Source organism: Neodiprion virginianus, chromosome 6 (assembly GCF_021901495.1).
Source record: "Neodiprion virginianus isolate iyNeoVirg1 chromosome 6, iyNeoVirg1.1, whole genome shotgun sequence".
NCBI classification, from domain to species: Eukaryota; Metazoa; Arthropoda; class Insecta; order Hymenoptera; family Diprionidae; genus Neodiprion; species Neodiprion virginianus.
In genome coordinates this window covers 9,301,620-9,313,627 of record NC_060882.1, presented here as the reverse complement: position 1 = coordinate 9,313,627, position 12,008 = coordinate 9,301,620, and the positions used below count along the sequence as shown (strand labels likewise).

Genomic DNA, 12,008 nt, shown 5'->3' with positions numbered 1-12,008 from the left:
ACCACGGCGCAAATGATGAAGAATGATGTGTGTTGGAAAAAATGGAGAATCGCTTAGATCGGATATAGGTAACCGGGTAGGTAGCTGAACGTTTTGGGACCCGTCGCGGGGTTTATGCATGTGTGTGTGAGAGTCTCTCTTTTCCGTTGGGTGGTTCCGTTGGGAAACGGGCAAGGGTAGGAAGGTCGCGAAGTACCGTGATGTTACTAACTTTTGTAATCCACAGCGTCAAACGATCACAGAAATTTTCTTCCCAAAAGACTCCATATTCAAGTCTCTCGACCATTTGTAGGCTTTTCAATATTAACGAAATTGAATTTCCCATTGTTTATCACTCTGTAACCATTATTCAATTGTTATTTAATTTAATTATTTAGTCATTACCGATCATTATTACATTCAATTGATCTCTGTGATTGTCTGAATAGGCAAAATGCATCTCTGGACCATCTATTGCGTTCCGTGGTACGCTAGATGGGGAGAGATGCTGAGCTCGAAGACTTCGCGTCGAAGAGGACCGCCGACCGTCACGCCACACAATAATGCATGCTCTCCAACCTCCCTCCCAATATCGATTTGTATTCTTAAAACAACAATCCGCATAGCAATGTATCTAATTTAAAAAGATGCAGATGTGGATTGGGTTTCTACAGAATTTTTGGAACAAGCCCTAGATGATACAAGGTTTTTGACAGATTAATCTATCGCGCCTTATTGCGCGTAGATTAATCACGAGAATTAGACGCAGCCTTCTGCGCGTAAGGTAATAAATTAAATCGGACACGTTTTCTTACGCGTTGATTTTGCAGACAGTGTACAACAAGTCCCGGATAATACAAATTTTTTGACAGCTTATCTGTCGCGCCTTATTGCGCATAATCACGAGACGTGGACGCAGCCTTTTGCGCGTAAATTAATAACTGGAATGGACACGATTTTTTACGCGTAAATTAATAACTCGAATCGACATGGTTTTTTACGCGTCGATTTTGCAAACAGTATATGAAAGAGTTACGCACTCTCGATGTGCTGATCTTTCAACCCTTCGGTCAATTTTTTTTACGAATAAAAAAGTTTTCAAGTTCCATGCCGCCTTTTGCGCGTGGACTTGATACTTTTCAGTTATGAGAGAAAGCGCGGCATTTGAAAGCCGGCGCTCAACACGCTGGTACAAAAATCTCGTTAGTGTATAGTGACAGTGGAGAATCTTGGCGTAAGTATTTATGAAATATATCTGAATGTACAGAAACACTCGTTTGACTGATCGTATTTTTTTCTGTTTCAGGGCAACAAAACCGATTTTTTAACAAATGCACTGAGAATTATAGAATGTTCAGTCGAAAAGGATATTTACTTTAATAACTCAAAGCACAAAAAAATTCAAAAAATTTAGTATGTATTTATTCATCAATACAATCAATAATCGAACCTGTATCACCAAGATACAATAACAGATTATATACGAGGTCGAGAATTCCTACTCATCATATTAATAATCGAAGCAACGGATATTAAAGCGAATATCATGTTGGACTTGACCCTTTTTTTGTCAGTGTATGGACTTATGCGATTGCACTAACCATACCTCTATCTCTTTCAGCGAATCAAATTTTTTGTCTCCTTTAGCTAATTAAACATTTTGTCCGTTTCGCTAGTCAAACCTTTTGTCTGTTTCAGCCAATCAAATTTTTTGTCACTTTCAGCTAATTAAACTTTTTGTCCGTTTCGCTAGTCAAACCTTTTGTCTGTTTCAGCCAATCAAAGTTTTTGTCTGTTCTGCTAATCAAACCTTTTGTCTGTTTCAGCCAAGCAAACTTTCTGTCTCTTTCAGCTAATCAAACGTTTTTTTTTTTGTTTCAGCTAATCAAATGTTAGTCTGTGTCAATTAACTAATTTGTCTCTTTTTCGTTAACTATACATTTTTTACATATCTAAGTTAAGTTTATTTTTGTCTGTGTCGACATATGTCACTAATTATATTTTTCTCTGTTCCAGGTAACTGAGTTTTATTGACTGTGGTGAAAAATTAACTTTCCATTGTTTAGGCTTAAGTCTGATTCAGGTTTGGTTCGGGTCTGGTTCAGGGTCAGTCATCTTGTTTTCACCGATACATAGATTTTGCGATGTAGTTCAGCATCATCATGAGTACAAAGTGTGGTAAAGTTTATTCAGCTGTAGTTTTTGTTAATGGTTTAACAGCGTTTTATTGCAATCGTTTTAGTATCGAGACTTTTTTTTCTCGAATCTCTCATAGGTCATGTTCAGTTTGTATTTCACTGTAGAATTATAGAGCTATGTCGTATTTTAGGGGTTGTGCTTATTCTACTCAGATTTGTTTCCATTTCTTCAAAGATGTCGTCTTCCAACAGGTAAACGCCAAAGCGATGCGTGTTTTCGATCTTGGTCTAGTTAATTGCTTTATGTATTGACCAAGTTCTCCATTTTAGTGATTATCTCATACCTCGTAAGAAAAACAACCGTGTGCGAACATCCAAACTCAATCACCGTTCACCTATAAGATAGAAACAATCACCCTTAATCCACAATTAAAAAAACCATCTTTCATGCATAATTAAAACAGTCATCTTTCATCGATAATAAATAGCGGGTTATATGAACTGAAAATTTTTGAACAAACTGCGAATATACGCAAGTACAAATTGATTGGGTAAAACAATTTACCATAAGTAACATGTGAAAAAAAGTCATCTGGAATTTTTTTCGAAGAACGTAAGATCGGTCTTGCTATTATTCTCCGTGGAGTAGGCCTACTGGGGATACCACGTAAAAAAAAAACGCGCCGAGTGCTCTACCGCTTCCGGTGGTGTGGAAACAAGCATAAGTGAAGTTATTTTTACTGGAAAAATACTAACATGTATATTGTCGTTTTTAAAAGACAATTTTATTCTTGCATAAATGTAATAAAACTCCATGCTTCAATAATGTGTAACGCATGTGGAATCGTAATACCTTCGGATCTCTCTAGTTTAGTCAGAGTGAATTCCACGTTAATACATTTTCCTTTTTGATAAATTTCGTTTCTTAATTAAAGTCAACAAGGTGCATATACCTTTGGGAATTTATAGTTAGCCAATTCCAACATCTTTCTTCCACGCTTAAACTTTCGCAGTCGATACAAGTTGTTACAATAAAACACGATATTTGCATAAAAAATGAGCACGTCACCCGTGAAAAACGATGAAGAACAAAAAAACGAAGCTCCAACGAAGTGGACAGATATGAGTAATTATAATCTGGGCTAATTGATAATAAATTTTTGAACAATTTTGTGTTTGGGGGTCAGCGGACAGAGTCGCAATTTAACCAGGTAATACGAGTAGAAGTTGAAAAAAGGAACCTTGATCAGCTGAAAATTTTTTTAAATTACTTTTGTGATAATGATTGCCCGAGTTCATCGAGGTTTGTTAGAGCATGGACTCAAACATTAGTATCAATCGAGTCTTACGTAATTTCCAAAAAATATTTACAAGTAGTATTTTTATGTAGAAAGGCCTGGATTTTTCGCTGCAAATAAACTGCATTTTTTTAAAATCACGGAAATCTAACGTCAGTTAAGATATTATTTTTGTATGTCAGCTGCATGTTCTGTCGGAATGAAGATATGAGCGTTGACCGAAGATACATATTATTATATTCAGTTAACGGTACGAGTTAAGTAGCAAACATATGTACAGAAGTTACATAAGGTACATATAGGAACAACTACATATTTCCATCCTTTGATTAACTTCTTCGACTATGTCTCCCATCCTTTGCATCAGGAAAAGGTTTCTAACTCTGTTAACAGTAAACCAGGTGCATGATTAGTTTGCATCTATTGAGATAACATTATTTTTGTCGATCCGATAGAATTAGATCGACATTGCGGAATTTTGCCCAGATGAATTTACGTAGTTGAAAAGTATACGGCGTCCATACGGGGTTGTATGAAAATTTCAGTCTGTTCCGTTCGTCATTCCATAGGCATAATAATATTCAACTCTGTATTATCTGGGTACACGTGGTGAGCGATGATAACATCACTTCGTGTCGTCTCTACTTACCGACCGCGTACCGGATTGAACAGTACCGCGATAAGCGCTTCCGTATGCTTCAGTCAACGGTGCTTTATACGCTGTTTTAACGTGAACGGATTACTGCAAAACGACATATACTAAAAATAAAATTGCCTGGTCTCAAGATATTAGAAAAAATAAAAATTATGTGTTTGACGTCTTCCCGTAATAACCTTTTTTTAATAACACCGGTCTAACAATACGCAGTGGACGTTATTAGAATTTAAAGACTCCTAGGCAAATTTTCGTACCCAGTTCTTTGCGGGTATGTATGCCTAGGATCACAATATCCGGTAGCTTTTTTATCGGCGGGAACCGTTTAAACACGCAATCCCATAAGACTCATGACGCAGAAAACCCCATTAGGGTAACTGTTTTCAACAGTCTTCATTCGACGCTCAGAACAATAAAAAGAGCAAAGAACCTTTGAATTTTGAAATCCATCTGACTGAAAGAATTTAAAAAATAGTCTGTACAATGAAACCAGCTGGATCCCATATTTCGAAGTATGAATCAAAACTGTAAAAATGAAAAATGTACGCTTATTTTCTTTCATGATTTCCTAAATGATTTAGGCTGTATTTACGTTGATTTGCCTTCAAATAATGCAAACTGTTATAATTCCTATTTTGAAATATCGTTGAATGTAATACATGCATGGTTACGACTGCGTCGTGCTGCACAGATGTAAATTGTACCGAAAACTTATCGAAAATTTCGACGTTACTGCAACCCGATCGGGATTTACACAACAGCTGTTCGTCCTGCGCAATACGGCATCACACTTCGCATTTACATTTTTGCAACATTCTGTCTAAGTGTCATCACGTGAATCAATTCTCTGTATGATTATTGAGAATTCTTCGGCAGAGTTAATAAAGTAGAGCTTCACCGATCACGAGTAATTTCCCTTGCAACCGCGACTTTTTCAACTTTTAAAACATCCTCCAGCCATGAGTATGATAAGACAAAATTTTCACCCCGAATGTGAAAACGCTTTGAATAATCAAATTAACTTGGAATTGTATGCCAGTTACGTGTATCTTTCAATGGTAAATATAGATAATTCTTGTTTAATTTAATTAATTAACTTCAACTTGTACGTAGTGCCGTAGATGTGTAGTTGTTACATTTTTTCAGGCCTATCACTTTGATCGTCATGACATTGCCCTATCTGGTCTCAGCAGCTACTTCAAGAAGGCTTCAGATGACGAACGCAACCATGCTATGAAGTTCTTAACTTACCAAAATAAACGCGGAGGCAGAATCGTTTTTATGGATATCAAATGCCCTGAGAAAGGTGATTGGGGTACCGGTAAAGATGCCATGATTGAAGCGCTGAACTTGGAGAGAAAAGTAAACGAGGTATGATAAAAAATAACAAGATTATGAACGAAGCAAAACTTTGTTTGCTCAACATAACATGTTTGTGACGAGGCTTCTCCCAGATTTACCAAACATTAGCCATTGAATTATTTCTTTGCAAATGAGTTAGTATAATTTCTTGCTTCAATTTGCAGAGCTTGCTCAAGCTACATACCACAGCATCTGTCCACAGTGATCCAAACTTTTTGGACTTTTTGGAGACGGAGTTTCTGCAGGAACAAGTTGATTCCATCAAGGAAATCGGAAACCATGTCACCAACCTTGAAAGGGTTGGCGAAGGCCTGGGCGTTTTTATGTTTGATAAACAGTTACAGGATTCAGACTAAAACACACCATTCTCTCATTGCGGAAATATTTGCAATTGAGATTATTTTTGATGATAATCTGTGATTGTTAATTTTCTGTGATTTAAAAGCTTTTATTAGTCAAAATATTTGCTGTATCTAATATTTAAATCTTGCATATCAGTTGCTGTAATTTCCAATAGTTGGATTATAACATGTGCAGTATAGGATAATTTTTCTGCACAAATACTGAGTCATGTATATGGACTGATCGCTGATTGGCGAAAGAGGCTTTCAGTTTTATAATTAGGTAACTCATATAGTCAATTTTAATTGCAATAATGCAAACATGTATGCATCAAGATTATTATATGTTTCATGTCGATAGTTTTAATACTCAAGTATTCTTCAACTTTTACTAAAGCTTATCTGTAAGGATATATTGAAGTATTTTTTAAATATGTGTGCTTTTGCTTACACAACCTCAGTATCTTAGATACTGAGAAATAAAGAACTTGATCTTGAAATTCTAGTTTATTCTATTCCTGGATAAATCGAGGGCATATTTATTCATCTACATTTTATACGTCCTCACAGATTTGTCAAAGAAAATATAGAGAATATTGAATATAAATATTCAATGTATTTGGTCAATACAACCTTGTATTAATTTTTTCACATTATATCTTTCCAGTGCTGGCTACATTTTGGTTGAAATAAGAATGACAAAGTATACATCGAAACAATTGCAACAAGCAGAATGACTGATGGAAAGTTTTATACAATTTTATTGCGATGTAATGATCGACTATATGCATTGGGACTCAAAATTCAGAACAGTTTTCGTGGAAAAAAGTATTTACCAAATGTAATATAGTTGTAGAATCACGATGAAAACTTTATCCCCCCAATATCGACGGTTGCATATGCTGTTCATAACAAAAAGTTATGATATTTACAAACTGTGCTTAAGCTCTCTAATTTTATGGTCACGTTGGGATATCAGTAGCCTGTAAGACATAATTGAAAGTATCTTACCGAATATATTTCTTATAGTTTAACAAATTTTATTACTGCCTGAATATGAGACACGCGAGGAAAAGAAAATTATATCAAAGAGAAGTAGTTATTTTATGATGTTCATGAAATTTGAATACTATATGGTCACCTTTGACCTTCAGTGTAGAATTGTAGTGTAATATTACTGTGAAAAAAATGGGATAAGCTGAAGATGAAATATTTTCTTATGAATAGCAAGCCGCAATCAAATTTCAATCTTCAAACACAACATTATACATCAAGGTGCAAGGATGATTCATCATCTACATCGTCTAATGCTGGAGATCCGGTGGAATGCGGAAGTCCGCCAGGTCTATGGCCTACAGGAAATAGAGTTAATTTTCGATTTCATCGAGACACGGAAGCTATTATGAACAGACAATTTGCTACCGAAATGAAAGCTTTTTATTATTACCTTTCTATGGTGATTATAAATAATACGTAATTATGCTGGAGATTTTATCATTGCATAATTCTTCATGAAATATGTCTGCTTATATTGGAGCGCATCTAAATACACTCTATGATCAACTTTAACAGTATATAAAATTGAAAACAGACCAGCTTATACTTTGGAAATTTCAACAATTCAAATTCTGATAAATCTCTAGGCAGCAGGATATTAAATACTTTTATTGTTCTGTTGAGTCACAGAGATTCAAAATATTGTTATAAACCTAGGCAGGCTACTTTGGTCGGGTGGATGTAGCTTTGCCAGGATGTGAATCATTTTTCAAACAAATGCATCATGAAGAGCACGGACATGCTCTGAGATTTTTCGACTACATCAAAATGCGAGGCGGATTAGTTAATTTGTGTTCGATAGAAGCACCAATGAACCAAGACTGGAAATGTCCTTTGAATGCATTTAAGGTAAACAAAGTAATATAGAGGCTTTTCATGTGATTGTAAAATTTGGGGAATTCTGTGTTTCAGGTAGCTCTTGAGCTAGAACTCGAAGTGGCAGAGAAGTTGGTTGAGACAAATAACATCGCAGAAAAGTATAAGGATTTGAATGCAAGTGATTTCATCGTAACTGGTTTTATGGAGGATCAAATGAAAAGTGTTAATGACATCGGAAGACTCGTTACAGTGTTGTCTGGTGTCGGAGATCAAGCTCTTGGGAGATTCATGTTTGACAAAGACTTACTTGATCATTACGTGATGCCAGAGTTCAATATTCTTAAGAAGAAAAAGTGATAACAATAAATAAAATATTACGTCTTTTATTAATTTAAAATTCTTGGGACTATTTATTTCATGTTAATGATTTAGAATCAAAATTTGAAATCGTTGCTGCAATATAAATCGATATGAAATCAAAACTCTTTAACATTTTTGATTATTGGGATGAAACTTATATTTCAACCTGATGGGATTAGGATGTTTACGCTATTTTGATATTAATGAAAATAAAAAGAAGTTTCTAGTTTGGGAGTGCGTAGGATACTGAATTTAACAAATCTGAGATTAGTAGTATTAATGCACAAAAACAATCAGTACCTGTTTGCCTTGATATTTTATTTTGACTAAGTGTAATCGGCGTAGGTATAGAAGTATCAAATGCGTAAAATTGAACTCAAAGTAAAGTCAAACCTTATTCGGGTTTACAATTTCGTATATTTATAACAGTTACTAGTCCCATCCAAATTCTATATCTTCAATCTTTATGTTTAAGCCTTCCAGCGATGTATCAATTCCAGTGTCAAATCCGTCATCTAAACCGATTTGCTACAAACGACGAAAAATTGTTTCCCATTGAGTCGTTAAAATTGTGCTTAAAGTAATCCTTGACACCAACCTGAAGTGCTGCAATTTGCGACGGATCGCCAACTAAAAGTATTTGGGTTTCATTATCTGTTGAGTTTTCCGTTCCATCTGATATTTTGATTTGTCCATTTATCTCGAACATCAGCTGCTGTAATATACAAAATGAATCATGCGAAACAATCACCATTTCAATCGCGCGTTATAAATATTTTATAAACATTTGATATAACCATCATTTAAAATAGTTGTAGATAATTAAATATAAACATTCTCAGTTTCTCAACTTACATTTGGTATAGTAGAAATTTTTCGTTTTCCTTTGGTTTGATTTGCCAAATCTAGGGCATCTTTCAAATAAATGTCAACGCCGTCTTCATTTTCAACTAGTGCATGGGCTGTTCTCTTGTGCATCACAAGTGTGCTTCCTTGCCTGTATCTTCTGAAGCAAATTTTACATTCAAATGGCCTCTGCTGCGTGTGGACCTAAAAAAAATCATAATTCAACCATCATGTAACAATTACAAGAGAGAGACAGAAATTCCTTTATCATTAAACAACGAGATTACTACAGTACGGAAAAAGTTTCGGAAAAACCGTTGCATCTAAATCCAAACTCAATTTTTTTGAATCCAATCATTTATGAAAGTTTGACATGTTATCTACAAACCATTATACGTTTGCTCGATGAATAAATGTTTACTGTACGAAACAAAATCACAAACAGATATTGACAGTTAATTATCGTGTATACAGAGGTGATAAAAAGTATATTTTGAGCCACACTAAAAAAACTGTTAGGAATTTACCAAATGATGTTTGTAGAGACTAGAATATTCGGTGAAACGTCTGCCACAATTTTCGATTGAACAGACGTATGGCTTTTCGCCCGAGTGAATCCGTATGTGATTTTTATAGTTTGTCGCACTTGCAAAGGCCTTCCCACATTTTGGATGAGTACATTTGTATGGTCGCTCCCCGGTATGTGTTCTCACGTGAACCTGAAACAGCAGATAATGAAAACTTGATTGATTCATGCGTTCATAGATTTGAACATCCATTAGCATTACTTTTGTGAGACTTTATATCGTACAAAATTAAACTGAACACGTAAATTGAGAACGCACCTTTCTAATATTACTCGTGGTGAATGATCGACCACATCCGTCGAATGGACAAACAAACGGTCGTTCCCCAGTATGCGTTCTAACATGTTTCAACAAATCACCCGAGGTTTTGAAACTCTTGTTACAATCATCGGTTGGACATTTGTAGGGCTTTTCGCCAGTGTGTGTTCGTAAATGTGCTTTGAGACTGTACCCAGTTGAAAAGCTTTTCTTACATTTCGAATGTGAGCACCTGTAGGGTCTTTGACCTGTGTGAGAGCGTTCATGGACCTGAAAGGATTGTTGTATTCATTGAATTGAATTCCAACGGTAAAAGCATTTTTGTTACGCATCCATGTAATAGAAAAAAAAATTACAACTACCTTTAAATGATGAGGCGTGCTGTACACTTTCGTACAACCTTCCCTCGGACAGGGATGTTGGTTCCTCAATTTCGCCTCGGACAGTTTATTTATCACAATCTTCTTTGATTCGTCTTCTTTCAAAGTTTCTTCAGCAATCTCCCACAGTCCCTCATCAACGTCGACATGTCCAGTGACCATATATGCAGTCCCATTGATAAGTTCAACCTGTGGGTAACTATTTTCACTTTGCTCATCGGAAGCAGCCAATTGTGTTTGTAGAAATGAAGATGGATCCAGTTGAAATTTCAGTGTTTTTGCATCCGTTAACTCTGTCAAATCTTGCAACAAAATTGTCCCCCCACCTTCCAGTTCCATTGCCGATTCTTCATCTTTGTACTCTTCGGATTCTGGGAAGAAAAGTATGCGGCTCGTATTAATAAAATTGGGAATGAATAATACAAACAGTTCTTGGTATCACAAATCAGTATTCTATTGAGTACTGACAAAGCAATCTGATGAATTTATAATTCTTTACCATCTTCTTCATAGTTTTCTGTAACAAAAGCCTGCGTGCCGTCAGGCAAAGTAATCGCTGTGAACGTTGTGCCGAGTAATTGATCGTCAAGTACGAGCTCTTGAACCTGTCCATTTTCCGATTCTTCGTCGTTCACCATTACAGAAAGACATTCTAATATATCCCCTGAATTATCCTGCGAAACGGGACAAGCGATACAGTTTGTAGTCGCCTGTTTGCATTTTATGATTGAGAAATGTTTGGAATATTTCTTATTTCAAATCGTCATAGTTATAATAATATAAGTATACCTCAAGTCCTTGAAGGAGCGCAAAATCTTGTTGTATGGTTGGATTATCGGAGGTCTCGACCGTCTCATGGGTAGACATAATTTTTTGTTTCCTCTGTGTTAGCACAGAAGTTTAGGGACAGAATAAAAAATGGTTAAACATTGATAGCAATTTTTCGTAGGACGTTCACGTTGATACGATTAATAAATACGGAGGTGCGTAATTTTGGTATTAATCTCAGGGTGGTTCGAGTAACGTGTATATGAATAAATTGTCACGTAGTATATGTACAAATAACATTTTCCAAAAGTTTTACGCAAATGCACGTAATGAGGGTTATGATTTCAAGGGGGAACAAATTTGTCTCATCACTCGTTCATCGGTGTAACAAATTCCCTTTCAACATTTCGCATATGAATCGCCATTTTTCTTGCCTCGTTTTATTAATATCGCGGTAACAAATCATCCTCTTATATCACGATATCAAGTTTTCATGTCAAATATCGCGGTGTTAATGGTTTCTCGTGTTACTTTGGACAACATTTTTTGACAGTTTGATGACAAACGTCAAATTTTAACCCCCTTGATTATAAACGGCAAAAGAATCTTGGGAAATATTACCCATAAACTCGCCCGTGGAATTCACCCGACAACCAGCGCGACCGGAACTCGTTGTGGCGCCATTTTAACGTCATTCGCCAACTCAAATACAAAACACTGAAAACTACCGACGCCAAACGATATTTCCGAAAATCATTTCTTTTGCTAAAAATGCATTAATTTTCAACCAGTTTTCGTTGACTCTTATCTTTGGTTGTCTATCGAACGATGACTACGCCACATTTACCGCTAATATATCTTATGGTAAATTTTACTTGTAAATATCTTATCACTTAATACTTTAATTACGTCCAGCGTATGTATATCTATATTTACACACATACAGCTACAATTAGGATGCATGTAGCTTTACGATACGGTCGTTCGCTTCTTTACATTGATGATACAATTCTACGATGAAAGGGGAAACAAGATAAGTATAAAAAATTAAATGCCTAATTAGTGATTTCAGTCATCAATTTCCATCACATTCCACCATTTCAACATGATGATTATAAACTGATTATACAAAATTTACTGAACTAAAAATTTTGTATGCAA

General features: G+C 35.6%; 3 protein-coding genes across 10 annotated transcripts; 2 read left to right on the top strand and 1 right to left on the bottom strand.

Annotated features, from left to right (window-relative positions):
- The first annotated feature begins 4,817 nt into the window (after positions 1-4,817).
- On the top strand, positions 4,818-6,586 carry LOC124306786 (soma ferritin-like). The gene is made up of 3 exons (XM_046767792.1): positions 4,818-5,128; positions 5,217-5,441; positions 5,597-6,586. Exons 1-3 carry the CDS (start codon positions 5,030-5,032, stop codon positions 5,786-5,788), a joined length of 516 nt encoding a protein of 171 aa, XP_046623748.1. The 5' UTR covers positions 4,818-5,029; the 3' UTR covers positions 5,789-6,586.
- A 391-nt stretch (positions 6,587-6,977) lies between these two features.
- Positions 6,978-8,005, top strand: LOC124306784 (soma ferritin-like). Its single transcript, XM_046767790.1, has 3 exons — positions 6,978-7,229; positions 7,487-7,678; positions 7,742-8,005. Exons 1-3 carry the CDS (start codon positions 6,978-6,980, stop codon positions 8,003-8,005), a joined length of 708 nt encoding a protein of 235 aa, XP_046623746.1.
- LOC124306783 (zinc finger protein 143-like) lies at positions 7,004-11,558 on the bottom strand. 8 transcript variants are annotated; one of them, XM_046767788.1, is made up of 9 exons: positions 11,469-11,558; positions 10,869-10,961; positions 10,579-10,789; positions 10,062-10,450; positions 9,700-9,969; positions 9,382-9,573; positions 8,864-9,058; positions 8,607-8,723; positions 7,004-7,125 (listed from the first exon to the last, which is right to left on the bottom strand). In XM_046767788.1, exons 2-9 carry the CDS (start codon positions 10,944-10,946, stop codon positions 7,078-7,080), a joined length of 1,500 nt encoding a protein of 499 aa, XP_046623744.1. In that variant the 5' UTR covers positions 10,947-10,961; positions 11,469-11,558; the 3' UTR covers positions 7,004-7,077. The 8 variants fall into 8 exon arrangements, with proteins under 8 accessions (XP_046623744.1, XP_046623737.1, XP_046623740.1 ...); XM_046767781.1 differs by lacking the exon at positions 7,004-7,125 and adding an exon at positions 8,310-8,536; XM_046767784.1 differs by lacking the exon at positions 7,004-7,125 and adding an exon at positions 8,310-8,536 and having other exon boundaries at positions 8,607-8,720.
- Between the last annotated feature and the right edge of the window lie 450 nt (positions 11,559-12,008).